Source organism: Notothenia rossii (genome assembly GCF_949606895.1).
Source record: "Notothenia rossii genome assembly, chromosome: 9".
Classification (NCBI taxonomy): domain Eukaryota; kingdom Metazoa; phylum Chordata; class Actinopteri; order Perciformes; family Nototheniidae; genus Notothenia; species Notothenia rossii.
Genome location: NC_136907.1, coordinates 31,987,776 through 32,015,357, shown reverse-complemented (window position 1 = coordinate 32,015,357; position 27,582 = coordinate 31,987,776). Strand labels below are relative to the sequence as shown.

Here is a 27,582-nt window from a genome sequence, read left to right as displayed (position 1 = left end):
TTGCAGGGCCCACAGAACAGAGAGCTAGTGGACCGTATGAAATATTTGGAAAAAAAAGGTTTCCTGGATTACTGTCGTTGACTCCCCCGTACTTGACTTGTAAATGTTAATGTAGACTTCCTCTAATATGATGAGGGCAAAGTCACTCAGAACCAACACGTTTGTGCTCACTAGAAGATCTGTGAATAATACAATGTGCAGTCCTGTTGAATAATGTAATGAGGCCTGTTAGGAGGAACAGCTGCCAGTAGAAATAAGGGCATGTTCTCAGCCTTGTGGCACTCCCCAGGTGCTTTACCCCCCCACACCCTTCAACCCCCTTCCCTTCCTTTTTCTCTGTGAATTGATTGTCACCTTGGCAGAGCGGCAGTCACAGATGCCTCTTCAACCATTTGTTTGACACATTTAGATTTTCCCCAAGGGTACTGTGCAGGTTCCTCTTGAACTAGCTCTGTGCTAAACTGCACAATTAGACCAAAGAAGGAAACCACTAGAATGACTAATACTCATCTCATTTTGCGTGTGTGTTTTAATTAATTGCAGGCTATATTCAAGGTTACTCTGTGGAGGAGAAGCTCAGAGGGAGTTCACAAACAAGGCTGTGGCCTACTGGGAGAAACACACACACACACACACACACACACACACACACACACACACACACACACACACACACACACACACACACACACACACACACACACACACACACACACACACACACACACACACACACACACACACACACACACACACACACACACACACACACACACACACACACACACACACACACACACACACACACACACACACACACACACACACACACACACACACACACACACACACACACACACACACACACACACACCACCTCAGGATGGGAGATGTTATTGCTGCCATCCCAGCGGAGCCCTCAGCTGCTTGACACAGAATCAGTCTGTTACCTGGGAACGCTCGGCCGGTGGACAGAACGATCTGATTAAGCTTTGTCCTTTATCAAATTATCAAAAAGGACACATTTCCCCAAACCGCTGCCTTTCTTTATCTGGAGGCCTCCTCCCCGCTCAGATAAATCTAATATAACCAACAGTCTCACTCCGATAGTCCAGGAGCGACGCTTGGTCAGGGTCCCGTGGCATGCAGTTGTGAAGCACCGAGTCTCCTTCAGCTTCATAAACGGACGCAAAGAGCTTTCAACTGATTGCAATGTATTCCCTTTGGCGGCAGTATTTGAAGCTCAGGGAAGCACCGCATCGGTCCATAAAGGCTTCTCAATTCTCTAATTTCCCCTCCTCGACTCCTCAAATCCTCCGGTAGTGACCCGGAAATGGATTTCAGCGCGCCATATTGAATGACATTTCTCTAAGTGCACATCGAGGACCGAGCATCGAGCGTCGTGGAGGCTCTCTGGAGGAGCTATAACCGAGGATACACTGATGGGTCCTCCACGGATGCATTTCCGGCAACAGTGATGTTTAAAAGAGTCGTGATGCACGCCGGACTTATCTCAGCCAATTACAGCTCTGCATGCATCCCCTGGATATTACTTTATTTTATTGTAGGTTTGTGTGTTGTACAGTGCGTAGATGCGGCGGACAGACGGGTCTCAGTTGGTTTGGTGTACTATGCTTATTTTTAATACTTGTAAATACAACTTTTGGCCCGTAAAACCTCAGTAAATGAAATAAACAATGTGTTTAACAATTACTATTTTAATTTTATATTTTCATCTTATCACAAAGTAGAGGTAAGAATATATCCATCCTCTCTCTGCAGCTTCATGTCTTCTATTATTATAACTTTGATAATTGAGACAGAGGAAATCAATCATGTTATTTAACATCACCAGCAGTAACACAAATATCAGCAAAAGTGTGTTTATGGAGTTGTTTATTTGTATTATATGTGCAGCAAGTATATATAAGCAGCTGTTTGGGGAATCAGACAGACTCAAGCTATATCTATTAAAAAAAAGACACAGAAAAAAATCAAATTCTGAAACTAAGGCACAAGTCTGTAGGACGGCAGTAAGCAGAGGTCTGGGTGGAGGATGTTCCTGATCGCCGTTTTGCTTTCTCCAGCACCGCGGGGTGTCCAGGTGGATGGCAGCTCTGTCCTGATGATCCGCTGGGGTTAGGGGTCCTTCTCCAGCACCTTGGGGTTTCCAGGTGGATGGCAGCTCTGTCCTGATGATCCGCTGTGCACTTTTCAGATTAGGGGTCCTTCCTCAGCAGATCCATTTATCCAGAATAGTCCTAATTACAGAGAAAAACAAGACAACAATAAAAAAGTGAATTAATCATATTAAACACAGGGTTGCAAAAGTAGTATTGCAACATTTAACTCTTAAGCATTTCAGACAAACAATCCTTAAAGGATCATTTAAAATTATGTACTGTTTTGGTTTTTAAAAAACTAGAGAGAATAAGTGACACTCTCACGTGCATCCCTTTGACAGCACTGCACAAACTAATATCAAGCTAAAGGCTGCTGTCTATTTTTGATTGTCTTATTATTATTATTATTATTATTATGGGATTAGGATCAATTACATAAACTTTAACCTAAATAAAAGATGATCAAATCTGGTGGAAATATCTAAAATAGGCTTTTTTTTGCCCTACCTCAAAGCAGAGCTAAATACAAAGGTTGTAATGTTGTCCCAAAGTTTAATAAACAGTAAAACATTGCAACATGTCAGAGAAATAAATAAAGCAAACAGCAGCTACACGTCAGGGTAGCATTTTATAAATCCCACCGTACTGTAGGCTATACTGGTCTAAATGTTTTCACTTTGGTCTATTTATGTAATATGAACTATAACTTATCTATAACAGAGCCAATTTCTCTGTATGACTTTAGTAAACTTCTGAATTGAATTAAAAATAAGTGTAAACAACAGTGCAGTACGTCCAGGTAGCTAGTTAGCACCACTAACTTCACGTATTTATCCATATTATTTAACGAAAATGTACGTTTTAATGCCACTTGGGTTTGACGTGTGTGACATTACTTAATTTAAAGTAAGTTGAAACCCAATACTCACATTTATTAGTGATTCCTCCGCTTGCTGCTGCTTTTAAATCCACTCTTCTGGGGAGACCGGACCGCCATTTCATTTGAAAAAAACTCAGGTTGCGTTCGGATAGTTTAAAAATCAGCTCCTAAATTAAGGGATAGTAGGAGAATTCAAAAGGACTTAGGAGAAGAGACTGCGGTACTTTAGAGAATCCGAATGCACTTTCACTATCCGACGTGTTTATGATGCGCCAGCGGACGTCATTGTGTGCGTCTGCTGCTGTGGGGAAACTATGGAAATTACAGTTTTCTATACAACGAACTACAAAATGGATGTTTAATAAGAATGACGGACTCATCTAGAGACTCTGCACCGTGCTCTGATGCTGTTGCTTTATGCTTTATGAACAACAGAGAAACATATTCTTCATGACCAAAATTGGAATTGAAATAAAAAATGAAAGTGAAACTTATGCTCGTCACCCTATCCCTCCGGTCCACATTAATACAAATGATCCCAATACGTATGATTGTATGAACTATGAAAATATCTTTAAATCAATACAAATGTATTTATTATAAACGTTAGTCTTTAACACCTATCACTGTGTATATCACCATTCAAACATATTTTAAAAGTTGAACAACCCCACACAGCTCACTGAAATGTTGACTATATTTGATCATTTCAGTAAAAACTAACGTTCATATTTCTCTTTTTGATTATAATACTGATGAACGTTCAAACTTTGGCGACTTACCACATACGTTTTAAAATGCTTAATAAGCACCGTAACTTTCATGATATAATTTCTACGTCATAATCGTTTGTGTCCGTGAACGGCCGACTGTTGTGTGACGTCAAATGCTGCGGCTGCAAGGCATTGTGGGGCAGCATTTTCTCCTCTCCTTTCGGTTAGGGAGGTCCAGTGGTTCCTAAGCTAAAGGAGGTTATAAAGGAAGTTTGAAACCTCCTTTCCTATCATTCTAGAGAATTCTAACGGCACTTATCATGGCTGCCACTGAGGGACTTCCGGGTCATTTCACTCGGTTAGGAAGGTTCCTAAGCTAAATGGTCTATTCGAACGCAACCTCACTCTTCCCAATGCGCATTGCACCCTGGGATATGGTAGACCGCGAAGAATACATCAGATGTATGCTCCAAATCCGGGAAAATAAGGCCGCATTCGTGGGCCGCATTCGGAGGAGTCTCATCTTTTTTTAATAGAGCGGCGAAGTCCCTCCCCTTCCGGGAGCCTCCATGGGACCCCGGAAGCGGAAAATTATACATTGAAGTCAATGGAGAGAGAAAAGTTATCTTTTGATCCCGTTTGAATTGTGCCACGAATGACACATATGATGTTTGTCAATCTTAAACAATCATTTCCATGTAAAAAAAGTCACATTTTCTCGTAAAACTGTTGAAATATAAGACTATGAAAAATACGCAACTAGAAAGACTACAAATCCCAAATCCATTCTGGGTCGCGTAAGTGATGTCATAGGCGATAATGCTCCAAGACGGTTTCCCAGCATTCAGTGGGATCTGATCCGTCGGACAAACATTTGGAGCAGGGCAGGTGGCAACACTGGACTGTGACTGGATGAGAGATGGCAGAGGGAAGTGACGGGGCAGGAAGCGAGTTAGGAGACATGGAAGGAGTAGGCGGGAGTTATGGAAATGGAGAATGGGATATAGTGAGGAGGAATAAACGTAAAAAGCAAGGAAATACTAATTCGGATGAGAGTAATAGTGAGGGTGAAAGGAGAGAAAGAGTAGTCGGAAATAGGCAACAGGAGTTCATGGTGGTTGTGAAACTTGCGAAAGAGGGAGCTTCGTTTGGCGAGTGGAACCATATACGGTTAACTAAATCGATCAGTAAAGAAATCGGGGAGGTAATGAGTGCCAAAGTATTGAGGAATGGATCAATGTTGATCAAATGTAGGGATAGAGAGCAACAGGGGAGGGCAATAAAGATGAGTACCGTGGAGGGTAAGAAAGTGGAGTGTTCACTGTTTAGTGGTAAAAAGCTAGTCAGGGGAGTGGTGACAGGAATCCCCGTCAGAATTACAGCGGATGATGTGAAAGAGAATATAACAAATGCAAAAATAAGTGATGTCAAACGCATGAAAGCAAACCGCAATGGGGTTAAAGAAGATAGTCTTTCGGTTCTGATCACCTTTGATGAGAAAAGGCTTCCGGAAAAAATACTTATTGGATATATGTGTTATTATGTGAGACCGTATGTTCCACCACCAATAAGATGTTTTAAATGTCAGAGATTTGGACATGTGGCGGCAGTGTGCAGAGGGAAACAAAGGTGTGGCAGATGTGGTGGAGATCATGAATACGGCAAATGTGAAGAAGGGGTAAAGCTGAAATGTTGCAATTGCGGAGGGGAGCATAGTTCAGCGTACCGTGGATGTGAGGTTAGCAAGAAAGCAGGAGAGGTGCAGCGAGTCAGGGTGACGCAGGGAGTAAGCTATGCAGAGGCAGCAAAGACAGTTTCAGGAGGAACGCAGGTCACAATGGAAAACAAGAATAAGAGCAAAGAAACAGAAAAAGTCCACAACTGTGTTAAGTTGAAGGAGGACACTCTGATAGTGAGTAAAACAGAGTTTGTATTGTTTATGGCAGAGATGATCAACTGTTCAGCGCAGACTAAAAGCCGGAATGAAAGAATAAAAATAATTGTCAGATCAGCTGAAAAGTACCTTGATGTGAAAGGGATGCAGTGGGAAAGTGTGAAAGATATACTAAATGATGACGTCCAACAATCTCAGACATGCAGTGGATCAACTTGATGGTGTTAGTTGTACTGCAGTGGAATGCCAGAAGTTTAATTGCAAATGGACAAGAGTTTAAAAAATATAATGACAATCTGGGAGAGAAACCTAATGTAATTTGTATTCAGGAAACATGGCTGAAACCACAACTGGATTTTATTGTGAAGGGATATACTGCAGTTAGAAGAGATAGGGACTCTGGCAGAGGGGGAGGAGTTGCAACATTCATACAGAGTGGTGTAAGTTACAAAGTTATGCATGTAAGTATAGATCATGAAGCAATAGTTATAAGGGTATGGAATGATAGAGGACCTATAGATATAGTAAATTATTATAATCCGTGTGGGAAATTAGATCAAAGTATATTAGAGGATGTTGGGGGTTTACTGCAAGGAAAAGTCATATGGTGTGGGGATTTTAGTTCACATAACTCACTATGGGGTAGCAGTAGCACAGATGCAAATGGTGCAGTAGTTGAGGAATTTATAGATGACCACGGGCTAGTGTGTATTAACACTGGGGAAGGAACAAGATATAATTGTACAAAGAATATAGAAACAGTACTCGATCTGACATTTGTGTCTAGTGATATAGCAGGTATAAGTACATGGAGTGTGGTAAAGCATAACCAAGTGGGCAGTGATCATTATCCTATAATGACTAAAGTTGGGACCAACATACGTTTTGAAAAGGAGAAGAAAATTCCTAGATGGAAATTGGGAAAGGCTAATTGGGATGCTTTCCAAGTTGTAAGTACGAATAGATGTAAAACACTTCAAGAGGAAAATGATGATGATATAAATAAATTGAATGAGGAGCTCGTTAAGGTTATCATACATTCAGCTAAAGAAACAATTCCGGAAGTTGAAGGAGTTAGGCGCACCAAGAGTGTACCCTGGTGGAATGGTGAATGTAACAAATCCATTAAAGACAGAAATAAAGCATTCAGACAACTCAAACAACTCCATTCTCAGGAAGCTTTGAATCAGTATAAAAGGGCCCAGGCTATAGTAAGGAGGACGATACGAACGCAAAGACGCACTTTTTGGAGGCAATATTGCAATAGTATTGGAAGAGAAGTACAGCTTGCAGATGTTTGGGGCATGATTAGGAGAATGGGGGGAGTTCGAAGGAATTATGAGTTGCCAGTTTTGAGCAGAGGGGACATAATATCTGTCACAAACTTAGGAAAGGCGGAACTTCTAGCTCAGACATTTAAGAAAGTTCATAGTTCAGATAACCTTACAGAGGAAGCCAGGCAGTGCAGAGATAATACATTAATGGAAAACCCGAGAATATTGGATAGAGTAGAAGTGTTGGGGGATCAGGTGGATCTGCATTTTAGTATGTTTGAGTTGAGGAAAGCAATTATTAGTGCTCGTCAAACCACTCCTGGGAAAGATGTTGTTTGCTATAAAATGTTGGAATATATGACGGATAACTCTCTAGTCATTGTGTTAAGGTTGTTTAATAGGGTGTGGGATTCTGGCCAACTTCCTTCGGTTTGGAAACAAGCGATAATAGTGCCCATACTAAAGCCAGGGAAAGACCCTTCAGATCCATCTAGCTACAGACCTATTGCCCTGACATCGCATTTATGCAAATTCATGGAAAGAATGGTTACAGGAAGGTTGACATATATCTTAGAAAGTAAAGCTCTGTTATCACCATATCAATGTGGGTTCCGTAGGGGTCGGAATACAATGGATTCTATATTGTGCTTAGAATCAGACATCAGGAAAGCACAGACCAACAAGGAAGTAGTGATTGCAGTCTTTTTTGATATTGAAAAGGCTTATGACATGCTCTGGAAGGAAGGACCACTAATCAAGTTAAAATCATTGGGAATTGGTGGTAAAGCATATAATTGGGTTATGATTTTTTTACGGGACAGGAAAATACAAGTAAGAGTAGGTGCAGAATATTCAAGTGTGTATGATGTGGAAAATGGTACTCCGCAAGGTAGTGTATGTAGTCCGTTGTTGTTCAATATAATGATACATGACATTTTTAATCAAGTTCATCCAAGTGTGGGAAAATCTTTGTATGCAGATGATGGGGCGTTGTGGGCAAAAGGCCGCAATGTAGCACATGTTGGAAAGAAAATACAAGCTGCAATAGTTGAAGTAAATGGGGATTCAAACTGTCAGTAGCTAAGACGCAAGTCATTTGTTTTACAAAACGGCATAAAATTGCTCCTGTATCATTAAAATTGTATGAGCAACCTCCTGAACAGGTAAATACAATAAGATTTCTTGGTGTTTGGTTTGATGGAAAGCTAACGTGGAGCAATCATATAGGAAAAGTTCAAAGTAAATGTAAAAAGGTCAACAATGTACTTCGGTGTTTGGTGGGACAGGAGTGGGGAGCGAGTAGGTCATCACTACTGAACATATATTGGGCACTCATGAGACCTGTATTCGATTATGGGTGTATAGCGTTCATGGCAGCAGCAGAATCAAACCTTAAAAAGCTGGATGTCCTACAAGCTCAGGCCCTGAGGATTTGTAGTGGAGCTTTTAAAACATCTCCAGTATCAGCAATACAGGTAGAAATGGGAGAAATGCCTTTAAGGATAAGAAGTGTAAAGTTAATGTTGGCATACTGGGTAAACCTTCAGGGGCATGGTGATAGTCATCCAGCGAAAAGTATTTTTGAAAGACTGCTGGGAGCACAATGAGTCACATTTAACAAGTTTCGGATGGATTGGTGATGTTAAAGCGGCAAGTATAGGATTGAATCAAATACAGTATTGCCCTACAGTTGCAATCTCGTCCATTCCACCCTGGTTATTCCCATTGCCAAGTGTAGACCTCAATATACAAAAAGAGTTGAAGGAAAAGAAAGAAATACCAGTATGGCGCATAGTCCAGAATTATTTTGCAAGATATCACTCAGATTACCATGCCATGCAGGGTCTTTGGGGATGGGGATGATGATCGCCTCCTTCGTGTTCCACAGTGGCAAAGACTCCGGTCTGTGATGTGCAGCTGTTATATAATATACAATACATTTTTGAAAAACATTTGATCAACAAAAAAGGATTTGGTCAGGGTCTAGAGTCAGTGTGTAGTTTATTAATTAATCAATGCTCTCTACATTAGGAAATGGCATACCAGTGTACCAGAGGGAGTCACACACAGCTGTGCCTAGATAACCAAACAAATTGACAACAGGGATGCAAACTCATCAGGTATGAAAAAGGTGACAAGGATCAAAGCCCCCCGACCCCACAGAATATCGGCTTTAAAATTAGGAATAACAGAGGATTTTAGCAGTCAGAACAACTAAAGCAGCAGTGTTAATATTAACAGAAATGCCAAAGAGTCACATCTAATAGAAATATATAAAAGCATTTATTTTAATTGTGTTGCAGCCAGTTTATAATTTTGGCAGCACTGTTGAGCATTTTGAAAATGTATTTTCATGCCTCTGTGCAAGGCTTAGTCTTTTTATCTGTATAGCCACTGGTGTAAAGTAACTAAGTTCATAAACTCAACAAGTATTATAATTGGGCACAATTTAGAGATACTTGTACTTTACTTAAGTATTTCAATGTTTTGCTACTTTGTACTTCTACTCCACTACAGTTCAGAGGTACATGCTGTACTTCTACTCCCCTCCATGTATTTAATCCCTTTAGTTACTTTACAGATGTGGATGAATGATGTGAAATATAATCAAGTCTTAAATCAGACTTTAGTTCCACCTGGAGTAAATCCACAAGCTAACCTGCAGTATACAGTCATTCAAACTAGCTGCACCTTTACCAGCTTTGATAACACTTTAATGATCAATCATTATAAAACATATCATATTATTCTGAAATGGACCAATATGCAAAATGACCACTTTTACTTTCACTACTTTCACTATATTTTGAGAATAATACTTTTCTACTTTTACTTGAGGAACATTTGGAATGCAGGACTTTTACTGTAACAGAGTATTCCTACACTCTGGTACTTCTACTTTTACTCAAGTAGCCTACACGATCTGAGTAGGCTACTTCTACTTTTACTCAAGTACAAGATCTGAGTACTTCTACTTTTACTCAAGTACAAGAACTGAGTACTTCTACTTTTAATCAAGTACAAGATATATACTTATACCACCTCTGTTTATAGCCTATGAAAAAAACGATTAGAAAACGAAGGCTAAAGCTAACGTTGGCAGATAGTGACAATGTATGCTAGTTAGCTAGCTCAACGATAATATTGCGACGAAAGAAAAAAAAACTTTTCAGTGCACATCACGCTCTGCCGCTCCAACAGGGAGCTCTGCTCTGAACACCTGAACGGCCCGTCCTAACAGCTGTTCACCAGCGGTCAAGTCTGTGCCACAGTCACTCCGAACCACAGTTAATATTAACAAACGCACCGTAGGTAATGTAGCTGCTGAAGCTAGACCATCATCGCCGAGCAGCAGAGCCTTATTATACATCATGAGCAGAGCCGACAGGCAGGAAGACTCGAGAACACAGCTCGCGCTTCATTATAATATATAAAAAAAGCTCGCGGCTGCACATTAATCTGGGTCCCAGACCCCCTCCCATACCCCAACATATTTTTATTGCAGATCTACATGAATCACACAAACGACCTATTTTGGATTCAAAACGGAGAATTTCGCCGAAAGGTGACAAGTTTGCATCCCAGTACAAGATAACCAAAATCCTTGAATCTACACACAGCAAATAAACTCAAATGACACAACGAGATGTAAAAAGGATATCACACATATAGTCGATATAAAACTGCCTGCTTCAATCTGAAGAGCAACTAAAACAAAACACGGGAGTTTATCTTGTTCTTGTGAACACTAATGTTATCCACAGCATACACAGAGACCACGAAGTTCTTAAGGAGAAAACTAGTTGCTAAAACAAAAACACGTTCGTGTATCTTGTTAGCTAATGTTAGCTAGCTGACATTAACCTTAAACATTGCACTCATATTACTCACTGAAACCTTGTAAAGCCGGTCCCGCATGCTGGCTCTTACAGAACCGAATAACTCCCCTTTCGTGTATGTACAGCTCTCAACATGCCCAGACTTGTAGTGATTTTCACCTCGTTTTATACTTTTTCGCCTCATTCTGAAAGAAACAGGTGAAAATTGCTAACGTGACGGCCATCTTTGTGATGGTGACGCGTATTGTGCGAGACCAGAGACCTGTAGTTCACTGAGCGGTTTCACACAAAATAATGTGCAACTTCACAGTTTTAAGACACATTTTTATTTTTTTGACTTGCAAAATGTTCTTTTAATTTGACAAACATCATATGTGTCATTCGTGGCACAATTCAAACGGGATCGAAAGATGACTTTTCTCTCTCCATTGACGTCAATGTATAATTTTCCGCTTCCGGGGACCCATGGGTCGGAAGTAGATGGGCGGGATTTCGCCTCTCTATTGGGACAGCCTTCTTTCGGCGGAAGTGACGTGTGCGGTCTATAAATGCAGCCTCCGAAGGGTGCAGCCCCTGAATTGAGACACGGGCCGTTTCTCAATCGCAAGTAAAACTGCTGCAGAGCAACTATTTCAAGTATACTACGTCATCGAGTAGCGCCGAAGGACTGTTTAAATGCATGTTAAATGCCCAGCATTCTGCGCCACTCGATGACCTAGTATACTTGAAATAGTGGCTCTGTAGCATGTGTACTCGACATTGAGAAACGGCCATGGCCTCAGCCTTTCATGTCGGCCAAACCCCCAGGAAGTGCGCCGGACTCTGAGGAAAATATTCGTTGTGGCCAAACGGCGGTACTACACTTCCGTATCAGTCGCTGGGCCCGGAAAGACTTTTTCCCACCGACTTACATTGGGAAAGAGACGTCTGTAAATCGTTGGATATATTTTTTTTAACTAAATAAACTACCCAGTATGAACATTTGTATAGCCCTTATCAAAAACATTCGGTCCTCAAGTTGGAAAATGTGCTAATAACGTTATTCTGAGAGTTATTTTCCTCGGCATTATGAACACGGATCCAACCCACGGGACAATGTGAGCGTCCATTCCCATTGGGTAACGGAGGATTGATGATTGAGAATGATTGGTTTAAATTGTGTACAATACTTTTGTGTTTTTCCTCTTCGATTCTGAGAAACAAATAGTTGTATCTGAGTTTAGGATGGCCGAAGACACTACCCAGAATCCTCAGCTATCGTTTGAGACTACACCAAACGCTTTGCTCGACAAACCCCGTGATTAGTCCTCAAGCTCTGTGATTGGTTGACCTCCGACTGTATTCCATATGCAAAAAAACGTTTCGTAAAAGATAAAATCATACTTTATTCAGCAGTGCTTGCTTTACTCTTTGAAAGTCATCACATAAATGCATTGTAATACATGGTTTGGCTGCATTAAGTAGTACACATCTGGCTTAGTTCTTTATTTATCTACAGAGAGTTGGCCTCAGAACAGACCGGAAACTATTCTTTTACCGTTTTGTTTTAATTTCACAATAAAGTTAAAAGTAATATTTTTTTTTTTTTTTTTTATTTGTATTAAATAACTATAATAATAATAATAATAATAATAATAATAATAATAATAATAATAATAATAATAATAACTTATTGTGTTAACACTGCAAACGTGACCATCTAGTGGTTAAAGCACGTTATTACACGTTTAGAGTAATTGCAATGCAGGTAGATTGTGTTGCTTTTTAATGATTGTTTTTAAATGCCTTTTTCTTAATGTCTTTCATTTGTGTAAAGCACTTTGAATTGCCTTGTGTTGAAAGGGGCTGTATAAATAAACTTGCCTTGCCTTGCCTTAGGTCTGCTGCATGTTTTGTTGAATGTGTTATATTTTTGAGTACATACAAAATAGGGGGAAAGTAGAAGGTCAATGATAAACATATAGAATAGAAAATATCAAGAAGATACTGTAAATGATATCTAGAATAAAACTGTTTAGTGACAGATGTACAAAGATATGAATAAGAGGATGTGCAAAACAGACAAACTAATTAGGCTTTATTAAAACATTAAATAATACTTTAGGTTAAGGTCTTCTTTTAAATACATGTAAGCAAAAAGCTTTGGGGGTATCTGATAAATATTAAGCCTGACAAAGTACTTAACGTTTAATATATTGCATTGTTTGTTTTGGGACTTAACAATCAACTTTCCTGCAATGTTAACTATGTTGAAGCACTTATTTTAACCGATATTATACATATTTATTATACTCTTATAAGATGTATGTAGAAAGAATAAGAAATGTGCAGAATATGACAGTTTAATGGTGGAGGTACACACATATTGATTGATCTCTTGTTTAGGAAGCTGTGACCCAAGTTTTTCCTTCATTGCATAACTACACCGTAGTTGTGTATATGGTATGTCAATAAACCTTTGGATATCTTGAAATCTTGAAAGGGATGTGCAAAATAGCAATTATATACAGTTTTTAATTAACTATTAGTAGAGAATAACGAGTAATGAATATGCTTTATAGGGATCTGCAGATAAATGTTTAGTCTTCTCAAGCACCAACTATCAAATATCTCTCCTGATTGTTGGCACTTGACAATCACCTTCCCTGAATTTTACTCAGGTGCAACTAAAGTCTGATTTAAGGGTTGTTTATATTTCACATCATTAATCAGAATCTGTAAAGTAACTAAAATAAATGTAGTGGAGTAAAAATACCAGGTTAATCTTAAAGAAAGCCCTCAGGATTATAAAAGACCCCCATCACCCCAGCCACAAATTGTTCTGTCTGCTGCCGTTTGGCAGGCGGTACCGCAGCATCCGGACTAAAACCACCAGATTCAGGGACAGTTTCATCCCACAGGCCATAAGACTATTAAACACCTGAACTTTGAAACAACATCCATAACATTCATCTGGCTGCAATGTACAATTTATTCATCTAATATATCATATTCTAATCACTTGTATATAGACTCTTATTGCACTATTTTACTATTTTTCTTTTTGTATTTACTTGCTCTATTTGTTCTGTTCATCTGTGTTATTGTGTTGCACTGTTGGAGGAGCCTGTGACCTAAGATTGTCATTGTCATAACTACACTGTAGCTATGTACGCATGACCAATAAAAGCCTTGAACCTTGAACCTTGAACCTTGAGTAGAATTACAAAGTAACCTATAAATTGCATGTTTTACATGCTGCTGTAACAAAAACTTTTTACAACTTGGGATCAATAAAGTATATCTTATCTTATCTTAAGATGATCGATGGCTCCTGTCATATTTGCTAAATGTACCAATTTGTTTCCTATCCCCTAAACCTCCAGGGGTGTACACAGTTTAATACTGGCAACTTCTAATGATGGGAAATACGAAAGCGTCTTTTAAAACTACAATTCCCTGTAGAGCCGCGCCATAGAAAATGTTGTGAAACACAAATATAGCCACCATTTGTAGTTCTGTGGCTAGGGGGGAGGGGGGTGGACACGTTCGACTCCTGTTTTGGATAGTGTGCCGTCGATGTGCTTCATTCCGTTTCAAAGTGCTGTTTGACGCTCGGCGTAAGCTTGACGCACTGCCACTCCAACATCCAATCACAGAGCTTGAGGACTAATCACAGGGTTTGTCAAGCAAAGCGGCTGGTGTAGTCCCAAACGATAGCTGAGGGTTATGGGTAGTGTAGTGTCTTCTGCCATCCTAAACTCCGAAAAAATATTTGTTTATCTTTTTTTTTTTTTTTTAAATACAAAAGCATCGTACACAATTTAAACCAATCAATGTTGTGTAATTAACAAGGATAATCTGGTGTTTTTGAGATGATGAGTAGTGGAGATATCACAGTAAGGATAATACTAACTTCCGGGTGTAAGATCCTCCGTTATCCAATGGGGATGTACGCTCGCATTGCCTTTAACTGCTGCCGACATGGACCGATGCGGTGCTTTCCTGAGCGTCAAATACCGCCGCCGATGGAAATACATCATCAATCAGTTGAAAGCTCTTTGCATCCGTTTATGAAGCTGAAGGAGACTCGGTGCGTCACAACTGCACTCCAAAGGACCCTGACCAAGCGTGGCTATTGGACTATCAGGGAGTGAGACTGTGTTGACATAACACACATCTTAATCAATCCAAGGTGCACTTCCTGTCCCTGAAGTCCCTGCTGAGTCGCTCTCTTTGGCCTGGAGTGGAAATGACTCATCACTGTGAGCTGTGGCTTTGCCTTGACGTGTAGTGGTGCCATCTATTGTCAACCTCACAAGTCGTTACACTGCTTGTTCATTTTATCCGTTTAATTTAAAGTTTGGAGTTTTATTTTCGATGTCTAATATTAATACATTGAGAACATTTTCAATGGTGGCAACTGACAAGACCAACATTTTCACCAGTAAAATTATCACATTTTAAGATATTTAATACAAGGAGAATACAGCCTTGACTGCTTTAAAAGAATGTTTATTGAATGATTTGCAGGTTTAGCCTTCTTGTAAAGGGTCTCTGACTCAAAAGTCTGGATGATTGTTGAGACAAACAGATGCAAGGGAAAGTGTGTGTCCATGTGTGTGTTGACACCTGCCTTTTATGTAACTTAGATCGGGGTAAACTCACCTGAAGGCCTCGATGATGTAGGAGGTGACGGCGGCCCCTCCCTCGTGGGCGTTGGGTTGCCAGGTCAGAGACACGCTGTTCTTGGACACGTCTGTGACCATGGGTTTGTGGGGGGGGCCCGGCAACTGGAAGGGTTCTGAGGCCTGAGCCACTGAGGGGTCTGCACTCTCTGATGGGGAGGAGCGGGGATGAAGATGGAGGCAGGACGGAGGGAGATGGAGAAAAAAGAGAACAAGAGCGATGAGGGTGGAATCACATTAGATTATAACTGCAACACCTGCCTTAACCAGGCCTGTTAGACCGTCTTCTGAGTAATGCGCTCATGTGAGCTGAACATTTGGCCGGGGGGGGGGGGGGGGGGGTGCTTCCTCACTTCTAACAGACTTCACTTTTTTTACAAAAGCTTTTGGATCTTAATTAAGGCAGATAAAAGTCCAAACAAAGTTCAGAGTCACAAGAGCAGCTTGTTAATAAAGTATGTATTTCAAGCCACTAACGACCTTGCTCTTTACTTGATTCTGATTCGTAAAATAAATTCATCATTTGGCACAAAATATTGATTAAAATTGATTTTATTGATTATAACGTATATTTTTATTATTATAATAAACCTGTTTATTTCACATTATGGATTATTAAAGAGTCAAAAGGAACCTTGTTATGTTTTGTAATAATGATAGTGCAATACTAGAAGAGCGATTATTTTGGAATATAAAAATAAAGACAATAATTCCTATTGGCAAAATTACGTCTTAGCCTCTCAAATATTGGGATGTCAAGCTTTTCTCTGTTTTATGCTAACATTAAAACTAAATATCTGCAGCATAACCTATGATGAAAATGTGGCCCTAGCTTTCAGCAGTATAAAGAGTTAAACTAGGAAATGTTCCGTCTCTGTGTTCCTCCACCTCATGCAGCTGTCATTTGCATGTATTTAAATCACGCAGAGACAATTTACCTTTGACAGTGAGCACTCCACTCCAACTCGTCTCTCCACTGGAGCTGGAAGCCAGGCAGGTGTACACCCCAGAGTCCGTTTCCTGGCAACAGTAAAACGTGTATCATTAGTTTAGAGAGTGTGTGTGTGTGTGTGTGTATGTGTATGTGTATGTGTATGTGTATGTGTATGTGTATGTGTATGTGTGTGTGTGTGTGTGTGTGTGTGTGTGTGTGTGTGTGTGTGTGTGTGTGTGTGAGCCCTTGATACTATGTTAATGTGCCCATCAGCAGTGATTGAGACTGAATGTCATATCTCTCAGAGCAGAATGTTTGTACTGTGAGGGAAGTTGGCAGAGCAGAGAGCGGTTATTCATCTGAAGCCACCAGGTGACTTCTCACACTTTCACATCAAAGTCAAATTGGCTCTTTAGTATCAGTTTAGAGCAGATCGTAGCTCTGATTTATGCCAATATAATGTAGAAATGCATCTATAAAATAACAGTAGTCACCTTCAGTCTTTCTGAATGTTTTATTATGATACAAAGTAAAAGTAAGTCAGAAAGATGCATGGTTTGATGAGGTGTTACAAGAAACTTCCCAACCTTGCAGTTATGGAAATCACAGATTGAATCCCTGTGTGTTGCTTACAGTACGGACAGCATTACTAATGTATGGACAATTATACTATCTTATTTCTGCCAATATTTCTAAATAAAATGCAGCATTCAGCCAATAAATTGGATATGTTTATCTGAATCTGTTCATGGTTAATTTGTGGTAGTAAAAACAGCTTCTCTCAGGAATCCAACAGTTCATTGCACATGAATATTCACACTCATTAAGCATACCTTATCATCTGTTTGAATTAACAGCTTTTACATTGGACATTTTGTCAATTGCAGTTATTTCATTTTTTATCATGAATAATAAACTCTCAACGGACCAATTTGAAGTGAAAGCTAAAGTCAAGCTGGTGGCTTTTATGTTCCTCGCCTAATTCCTACACGGCACAGGAGGAGAGTTGAAGGAAGGATCAAAGGACAGCATTTTAATGAGTGGCTCGAGGTCTAGGGGCGTCTGAGGCGCCACTCTTTCTGCTGCGCGGCTACTTAGCATTCTGGACAGGCTATGAGCAGATGTAATTAAGAGGTGTGTGATGGATGTGCTTGTGTGTGTGCACATGTGAATGCTGGCTATCAAATGTTTGGGGAGGCAAGCCAAAAGCTAGACGGGCTGTGAAATTGCCTACAACAGAGGGAGCTGTTGGGGGTCTCTACACGGGGGAATGTGACACTGAGGGGGGAACAACTGTGCTTCACTGACGCTTTTCTCTATTTCCTGTCCTTATTTCCTTACTTACTCTTTTGTTCTTTCTTACTTTTCTTTCATTGTTAATTTAAGATGTGGAATGGTCCGTACATTTCAAAGGGCATTAGAAAACAAAGGCCACCAGGAGATTGTCAAGTGATTTGCAGTCTAATTACTACAGGTGTGAAAACAAACTGTAGCACTAAAGAAATGACTCAATGAATGCTTAGTATGGGTTGTCTGCTTTTTTCTTGGGATGGGAATGTTTTTATTGAGCAGGTTCAAAAACACTACAACACCATGCGAGCAAAGTGGGTGCAGATGCTACCAGGGACATGCTAATGTTAATACCTGGTGAACATCGCAGCAACAAATACAATCAAATGATAAAAACAGCTGTGCAATGGTTTTGTGTCTTGATAAACCTTCATCTGTTACTGTATTACTATTCGCCATCACCAAAGCATTTATGTCAACACAGCGCTGATTTCAGTCTGTTGCCAAGAGTAGCGGCAAACAAACGTAGCAATGCACCAGCAAGATAAATCAATAGAACATGCTGGGTTGGTTTCAGAGATACAATGGGTTGGCTGAGAAATCTTATGTGCAGTGTTCAGTGTCTCCTGCCTGCAGCACCTCTTTTCACCCTCTGTCTGAAACCAGAGCCCAGTCTGCTCTGATTGGTTAGCTGGCCGGCTCTGCAGAGTAACAAGGGAAGCCATGCATGCCAACTACTGATTGCCCTTATGCACCAAAACAGATAGCAGTGAAGAAGAAAAACACGGCAGGAGGTTTCCAACATTCATATATTAAGGCTTTATGAGGTTTGGAATGCATTCAGATGTACTTAGGTATTCATTCACTGCGACTGGGTGTGAAACAGAAGAATATTTGTTTACAATATAAACTGTAAAAAGATTGTAAAACTAGTTGAATGATAAATCGAGCTCCATTTCCAGTACATTGTGAAGGCAAAGAGACGTGTGTGTGTGTGTGTGTGTGTGTGTGTGTGTGTGTGTGTGTGTGTGTGTGTGTGTGTGTGTACGTACGTACGTACGTATGTACGTACGTACGTGCGTGCGTGCGTGCGTGCGTGGCAGTATAGGTGTGTGTGGGAGTGTTATGTAGAATCTCAATTAGTTTTTCATCTGTTCTGCTGCAAAGCTTCAGCTCTCTGTAGAGTATTCATTCACATGCAGACCGATCCACCCAAAACACAATCAGCCTTCCCTTATTCACTTATTCTGCCAACACTGCCCATTTGACTCCCAGTCACCTGATACATTATGCAGAGGATGTGCGATCCTGACCAATGCCTCGCTGAGCGAGTTCACGTGCGCGTCTGGGCCCTCATCAGTAACGCTGACAGAGGAATTACTCAGGCCTAAGTGGCTTGTCAGAGCGTCCTGCAGGCGGGGACAGGTGACTCTCTCCGGCCCCTCCTCTTATTCTATAGGCTCTGACCTTTGGTTGACCTGTGGGGGCCGGCTGATGCTTCGTTTGTCTGAGGGGGTAAAAAGCGGGTCCCCAGATGGTGGCGTTTGATCGGTAGATGGGGAATCAGCTCAGAGGGCGGGTGGGGTAAACAGCCGGGACACCTGACTATTAATCAAGGCTGGCACACCATGGAGAAGGGAGGGAGAGAGGAGAGTGGGAGGGAGGGAGAGAGGAGAGCAGGAGGGAGGGAGAGAGGAGAGCAGGAGGGAGAGAGAGAGCAGGAGGGAGAGAGGAAAGCAGGAGGGAGAGAGGAGAGCAGGAGGGAGGGAGAGAGGGGAGCAGGAGGGAGGGAGAGAGGAGAGCAGGAGAGAGGGAGAGAGGGGAGCAGGAGAGAGGGAGAGCAGGAGGGAGGGAGAGAGGAGAGCAGGAGAGAGGGAGAGAGGGGAGCAGGAGGGAGGGAGAGAGGAGAGCAGGAGAGAGGGAGAGAGGTTAGCAGGAGGGAGGGAGAGAGGGGAGCAGGAGAGAGGGAGAGAGGAGAGCAGGAGGGAGGGAAAGAGGAGAGCAGGAGGGAGGGAGAGAGGAGAGCAGGAGGGAGGGAGAGAGGAGAGCAGGAGGGAGGAAGAGAGGAGAGCGGGAGGGAGGGAGAGAGCAGGAGAGAGGGAGAGAGGAGAGCAGGAGGGAGGGAGAGAGCAGGAGAGAGGGAGAGAGGGAGAGAGGAGAGCAGGAGGGAGGGAGAGAGGGGAGCAGGAGGGAGGGAGAGAGCAGGAGAGAGGAGAGCAGGAGGGAGGGAGAGAGCAGGAGAGGAGAGCAGGAGGGAGGGAGAGAGCAGGAGGGAGGGAGAGAGGGGAGCAGGGGAGAGGGTTCCACATTCAAATGGAATATGAGCTATTCATCATAGATTGATTATATCTCATCTGGGACAGCACTCACACGTCCTGTGCCAGTCAGGCAGCTGAGCTTTGGAGTCCATGTCCACCACCTGCTAAGTACAGGACGTCAGCCTTCTGCACGAAGGCGCACAGAAGGTGGATAATGATGTCAGGTCTGTGTTTAGGAGGATGCAGAAGGAAATGTGATTACAGACTATAACGCGTGTACAATGGGATTTAAAGTCAACACATGAACTCCATTTCCTACTCCAACCTGATTAGCACCATGATTCTTTTGTCCACATAGTCCTCCTCACACTGCTCAGGCTGTGTTTGGGGGTCCTCTGTGTGCCCCTGCCCCCCCAAGAGTTCATTGTTGTACTTGCCATACCCCCACACTCTAGACCCACATGAAGAAGTTAGCAGAACGGCAGCACAAACCTCACACACTTCCCGTCTGTCCAGGGCGTCTTGGCAGTGAGGGATGCAGTGTGTGTGTGTGTGTGTGTGTGTGTGTGTGTGTGTGTGTGTGTGTGTGTGTGTGTGTGTGTGTGTGTGTGTGTGTGTGTGTGTGTGTGTGTGTGTGTGTGTGTGTGTGTGTGTGTGTGTGTGTGTGTGTGTGTGTGTGTGTGTGTGTGTGTGTCTGGCAGAGATCCCAGGGTAATGGCATCTCTTCGGTGCCAGGGTACAAGGAACAAACACACCATCTGTCCCCCTCCAGACGCCCTGATGAAATCTACTTATTTATATTGATTATATCAGGGGGTTAAATGTGTTTTATGAATGCTGTTTTCCTAAGACTGTGCTCAAAATGAGTGTTTGTGTTCCACACTCGTTTTCGCATGAATTTGTTCAGAGCAGAGCTAACATTATGGCTGTTAGGGGATTTAAATGTGTCTAAATCAAACATATTGGTAAATTAATGAAAGGTATTTTACGTTGCGAAAAGCCTGCATCCACTATAATAAGGTGATGACGGTCATATTACAGAACATGAAGTCCTGCTTTTTAAGGACGTTTCCAGTGTATTACTTTTTGTATTTTGTATTTCTGGCATCAGTTGTACACAAGTTAAGAGGTCGCATCTCAAACCGCGGAGAGCACAAGCTCCTCGATGTTTAGACCGTCCGCCTTTGTTTTTCTCTCTCGCAGATTTATTCTTATCGATGTCGCCACGTTGGAGGATCTCAGCAGTTAACTCATTATGTAGAATATTAAAGAGGCTTATTATGCTTTCGTGGGTTCTCCCGCTCCTGTAGTGTTCTATAGGCTTTTGTAAATGGACTGCAAAGGCTAAAATCCCTGAGTTCCCTCCAGAGGGAGTTTCTGTTTCATGCTTACACGCTAAGTTATACTCACTACAGCTCATGGTAGATGCAGAGAGATGGTGTAGCTGTGGGACTCCGTTCCTTTTTAAAGGGTGTAACCTCTAACCGCCGACAAGCCAGAAAGTGAATGGCACAGAACAACATCTCAAATAAATTCTTCATGTTGTGATCTAATCTCTGAAATCCAAAGCCATAAATACTAATGTTGTTACGTGTGCTGTAAAACAATAAGATCAAACACTGAGGTTCACTGTGAATTATCAGATCAAACAGAGCCAAAGTCTGCAGAGACCTTCAGGAGAAAGTTGGACAACTTCAAATGAGTTCCAAAGCAAACACTTCCAAGATGGAGCATTTACTGTCAGCGCACTCCCTTTTATTCCTACATGACATGAATGCAGCATAAAGAGTTCTCGAGGCGTCTGTCTCCCCCGTCCTCCCCTCTCTCTCTCAGCCTCCCGCTCCTGCCTCTCCCTCATTCAGTCAGTCCTCACTACCACTGATGTATCGAGGATTTAATTACAACTCTCAGCGATCGTTAATCATTAAGAACCCACAATCAATGAATGTGTGCGCCTCCTCTCGTCTGGCAGAGGCAGCAGTGACCTCAGGTGCTGCTTCATACCCAGGAGGGAATTCTGTGCAGAATGGATTTCATTAGCATGGAGTAAGACGATGCTAACGACTGCTAATGGCCTCGCGCTCTCATTATCATGGTGATCACGCCTCGCAGATGTGTTTTCGCTACATTCTCCTCCTCTCATAAAAAGTCATCATCTGAGCCAACGGTAAAAATGTCCTCCATTTAAGTGCTCCGTACTTTCCATGTAATTAAAACGTATCTTTTATCACGTATCATGTTGATCTTGCAGGAACTGCATCATGTTTAATATGCAAATACTAAAAGATGAAAATCAAGAATGAATTTGAATGAGTAATGGTGATGTGATGGAATGACACGTGATAAATATACACTGAATGAAAATGAGTTGAAGGTCACCACAGAAATGACAAAATTACAATGTTGTCAGTTTTTCATTAGTCTGGGGTTACATTCATAAATACATGTATGATTTGAATGGTTGTAGTTTCTGTTCATGTACCTGCAGGTTTGTGATTTGGAAGGTGCCGTTCTCCATCAGGCTGATGCGCCCGTCGTTACCCAGGATCCTCTGGCCGTCTTTCTCCCATTGGATGCTGGGCATGGGGTTGCCCATAATGTGGCAGTGCAGTTGGGCGGAGGAGCCGGGAGCTAAGGTGTGGTTAGCCGGTCCCTGGCGGATGATGGGGGGGACCCGGTCTGAAGGGGCTGCAGGGGCGAGAACCAAGTCTGTTAGTTTGACACACAGATCCATAACTGAACTCCTCTGGTCTCATCAGAGAAACCAGACTCTCACAGAATAGTGGTGGTCAAAATAAAAATGCATCATGTATGTTCCACACTGTGTGATGGGAGTGCTGTCTGGACTAAAAAGTATATATATATATATATATATATATATATTTACTGTATATACACTAAGATACACAGTTCATTACCCAATTATAAAAAAGCCAATCATTTGATGATCATTAAGGACTTTCCCTTTAAATGTATGTTGATACTTAGTTTTTGTCAATTAAATACGTCCCGGTTATATAAAAGGAATGTCCAAAACAGGCAGGGCACTCAGAGAGAAGACTTTGCAGACGTTAAAAGTTCTTTAGCTAATATTAGGAAGCTGCAAACTGTTGATAGAGATGTTGGCCTAAACTAAATCCACAACAACATTTTTCAATTACTGTCATTTTCCCTTAATTACATTTTGTTAAAGCCACATGTGCAATGAAGACATATTAATGCTAGCTGCACCATGCACTGGAACAGGATGTGTAATGCCCACTGAAGCACATCTTTATTGATGTGCAGATAGCATTGCTGCTGGTACAGCCACTAACAAATGGCCTATTCATAAAGGCCTGCTTTCACTTCTACGCCTGCAGCCTTCCCAGACATCACAAAGACACTCATGGACATATAAGGCTGCGTTCCATGTCTGTTTGACTGGAAGTCCAACTGTAAGTGTATACAGTGTGGTATGAATGAGTTATGCTTCATTTAGAACCATGCTCATTCAGAATGTGCATGGAGGTGAGGATGTTTGTAACTACAGGTTTTCTTTCCTCTCCTCCTAACAACAGAAGCCCTCTCCAGGCCATGACTGAGCAGAAATACACTTTACTTTCACTACTGTTTGACATTTGAGACATGGAGCAGACCCTCATCTGTATTCTGTGCTGCTTCCATGGGCTAACTGAAGCTAACTGAGAGTGTGAAACGTTAATACAGGAGATAGTGCAGATAGAGCCGAACAAAACCCCTTCACTCCCTGTAAGGGGGGCATGCAGGGGGGGCAGCATATGTTGAGGGGTTATGTGCATATCAGTTGTCCCTTTTGATCACATCACATGCAGTAAGGACTTCTGCTGTTTGCTAATTTAGGGTATAAGATTGTCATTAGAGATGGATTTGAAGGAAGGGTTGTTCAATCTATTTTGCTGCACACAAACAACTTTGTTCATCAGGGGATGTTTTCAAACTTCTTCCTTTGGCTCAATAATCAATCATACATTTAACTAGTCAAATGAGCTGCAGTAGCATATTATGCTAATTATGTAAATGTTTCTATTGATTCAAGTTTTGAACGCAATTGTCAATAATGTCCATCTTGATGTGTCATTTAGCTCAGTACTGTCTGTGTGAAATCAATGCAAACAGAGGACAGAAGACCCCCCCTTCCCCAGCCTCCACTCACCACTCTCCACCTCCAGCAGGGCTTTGGTCAGGATGCTGCCGGCCACGCTGATGGCCTGGCAGATGTAATATCCGGAGTCTTCCACCTGCACGTTGCTGAGGGTGAGCTCTCCGCTCAGAGACACGGAGAAACGCCCGGACTGAGACGGCTCCTGGATGGGGAACAGCAAGATCTGCAAGAGAACATTAACAAGATTAGTCTTCGTTTTTTGGGAAATTGACTTTGCAAATTGATATAAATGTGATGTATATTAAAGTATTGACCATTGACTTGTGTTTACTTGTGGCAGTGTTTTCTTCCAAATAACATTAACGTACAGATATTACTTTTAGTGCTTTTGTCCAGTAAGCTGGTGCCAAGGTCACTCACACACACACAACCACACACTCATACACACCTCATTTTCCCATCATCCACACAGGGTATTGATCACCAAACAGTGAGACTGCTTGGCATTTCAGTCAAGAGCTTTAGTAATAATATATTTCTATCTTTGTTTATTGGTCTATTTAACTGGAATAGTTAGTCCTTGGACACATGTTTCAAAGTCACCCTAAATAATAATTATAATATAAAAAAAATGAACAAGACAATAAAATGATGAAATCACTTAACAGAGGCAAATACAGGACATGCCTTTTGAATACCAACGCACACAATCTTAATTGAGCGTGGCTCTCTTTATTGTTTAAGCATACAATACTTGTGTTAGCTTGTGTTTGGTTAGAAGACATTTGAAAATAAAGATGTGATGTGAATACAATGAGGATAGCTGGTAACACTGTTTGAATGCAGTGTCGAGAAGGTGAACTACGGCCTCGTTCAAATGGCAGACCTTGAAACGTTATCTCTGTATGCAAAATACTATGTGTGTCCTAAAACTCAGAAATCACTAGAATATGCACCCAACATAAATCAGATCAAGACGGGGAACAGTTACTAAGAGTGTAAAAATAAAAAGAATCAAGAAAGCAAATGATGTGTTATATTTGTACATCTACTGTACATCAAGCTTTATTCAGTGCAGTCACCAATAGTGTTTTGTTTCCATCTTCATCCCTGATCTTCTCTTCTTTTGCATGTGTCAAAAAAACATGTCTTTACTGGGGTTTTCACTAAAAGGTATACAGCTAACATTCCATACATGCGGCCCACCTACTTCCTCTCCTCCTCTTCCTCCATGCTTCCTCCTCTTTATCTCTCTCCTCCACTCTTGTTCTCCCACACACATTCTGTAGGCTTCCAATTGCACCCCCCCCCCCTCTAATCTGTACCTGGGAGCCATGCTACAGGCACCCCCGCACTCCCATCAGGCCTTTCAGTGCATTCCAAAAGGCTGCACTGCTTATCACACACTCGCCTTTCTCACATTCATACTTATATCATACGCATGAACAAAGCACACACACACACACACACACACACACACACACACACACACACACACACACACACACACACACACACACACACACACACACACACACACACACACACACACACACACACACACACACAGTTTGGTGAGTAATACCCTGTGTGGATGATGGGAAAATGAGGTGTGTATGAGTGTGTGGTTGTGTGTGTGTGAGTCACCCTGGCACTGATATAAAAAAGGATAATAGACAGGAATATAAAAGTGAGAGAGATGTAGTCCTCTGTAAAGAGCGGGATGTGCTGAAAACTAGACTAAACTAGTGTCATATGGCTACTGGCTACTGTTTTTATTAATGTGTATTAATATCATTGTTCTGTGTTAGTTTCACAATGATCTCATTCAGGCTTATCTGATTGGAAATACCTTCACAAATCTTATGAAATAAGTTAATACTTTTTTTGGACTTTTGATTAATATAAAGTGATTTAGAAGTCATATACATTTGCCATACTATCAGGAATCAGAGTTTTGAAGAACAATGCATTTTCTATTTATGAATATTGTTATGAATTCTTTGTCAGTGATGACATTGAATTGCACTCCAGAAGCTGAGCAAAAAGAGTCTCGATTCAAATATTATCATGATAGATATATTGTGTATATGATAATTGTTAATTCATTTGTCATTACTTCACATTACAGTGCAAAGGGAGCACCTTGCCTGAATTGAACATTCAGCTTTTAAAATCGATCCGAACTGGTTCTGAAATGTGTTGTTGTCCGATGCAAACTTTATGTACTTCACATCAGAAACTGGAGGTGGTTACTTAGATATATTTGCAACCAGAGATACATCTAAAAGCGTAGGCTTGTGTCTAACGTTGGATGTGTGTGACGGAAACATAAAATAATAATATATTCACCATGATACACACTGCAGTTTAGACAAATCATATCCTGTACTAGCAGTGAGCGTAGGCTTGTGTCTAACGTTGGATGTGTGTGACACCAGATGTAAGGCTGGACTGTTTATAATAATGTGTTTTCTGAAGCTTCATACGAGGGTCACTGTCGTCTCTTGATCACGTTGGTGAAGTTAGGTTAAAACCCCCACAAGGGTTATTATTTACTACACTGTGAAAACACAAATGGAAAACCTGAATCTAATCCATTAAAGTAAAACATATAACATAGACCTAGTATATTCCTGTGTTGTGGACTGTTTGTGTCGTGAGTTCTGTGATGAGGAGGGGTCTCACCTGGCTGCCTTCTTTCTGCCAGAACACGGCTGGCGGAGGGTTTCCTTTGGTGCCGCAGAGGAAGGTTACGGTGCGACCTGGAGCTGTGATCTGGTCCCGGGGCCGAACCACAATCTGAGGGGGCACTGCAACACAAAGAACAGACAGAGATTACTATTAGGGCATAGTCAACTTAATAAATGAGGATACAGCATTATTATTGAAACACTGTCCATCACACAGTTGCATAAAGTGTGTTAAGGCTGTGAACGGTTTGTTTAAAAAAATGTTGCTTGATAGTGAAAGATAATCAACACGGATACAAACAGGTACATTCTTTTTTAATTCCATCAAACTACCCTCCGAACAGAAACAAATACAATACTGCAATAAAGCACTAACTACATTTTAAGTTTCTCTTTTACTATAAAATGAGTACCGTTGGAGTGGTGTTGTTCCCACCTAAGAGTGGGAGAGACTCAGACATCAGAGAAACCAGGGACTACAAGGAGTTCCTCGAGGTGCAAAAAAGAGGTCACACGCGGTTCAGGAAGTATGGGACACTTGCAGGGCTGAATGTCATTTCTGAAACATTTACTGTAATGCTCTAAGTTTAAAAAATGTTCCATCTCTCCAAACTAGTTTAAAATATTTGAAAACATATAGCAAGTTAAAGACACGTGTGAAGAAGAGCTGCTAACTGCACAATATAACAAGAGACAGACGGAGCACTGACGAGGGGACACAACTGGTAAGAGAAACCCAGTTGCATTTGGAAATTGTTACATCATGGATATGTTTTTAACATAATAAGTGAACAAACAACACTCAGCTTGTCCAATCTGGAGCTCTGAAGAAACAAAAACTATTTGGCGTAAAAAGGCTGTCTCTGGAGGCTGGGGCTACAACCCAGATCATCT

General features: G+C 41.4%; 1 protein-coding gene across 5 annotated transcripts in view; it reads right to left on the bottom strand.

Moving 5' to 3' along the window:
• Positions 1-27,582, bottom strand: part of robo3 (roundabout, axon guidance receptor, homolog 3) — a 121,176-nt gene that overhangs the window by 20,942 nt on the left and 72,652 nt on the right. For 3 of the 5 annotated variants that reach the window (XM_079651636.1, XM_079651637.1, XM_079651638.1), the window contains 6 exons: positions 26,684-26,808; positions 24,047-24,218; positions 22,355-22,560; positions 16,329-16,410; positions 15,371-15,539; positions 8,715-8,801 (listed from right to left, as the gene is read on the bottom strand). In XM_079651636.1, coding sequence (XP_079507762.1) covers positions 8,715-8,801; positions 15,371-15,539; positions 16,329-16,410; positions 22,355-22,560; positions 24,047-24,218; positions 26,684-26,808 — 841 coding nt within the window. The remainder of the gene's footprint in view (positions 1-8,714; positions 8,802-15,370; positions 15,540-16,328; positions 16,411-22,354; positions 22,561-24,046; positions 24,219-26,683; positions 26,809-27,582) is intronic. The other 2 variants (XM_079651639.1, XM_079651640.1) reach the window with 1 other exon arrangement.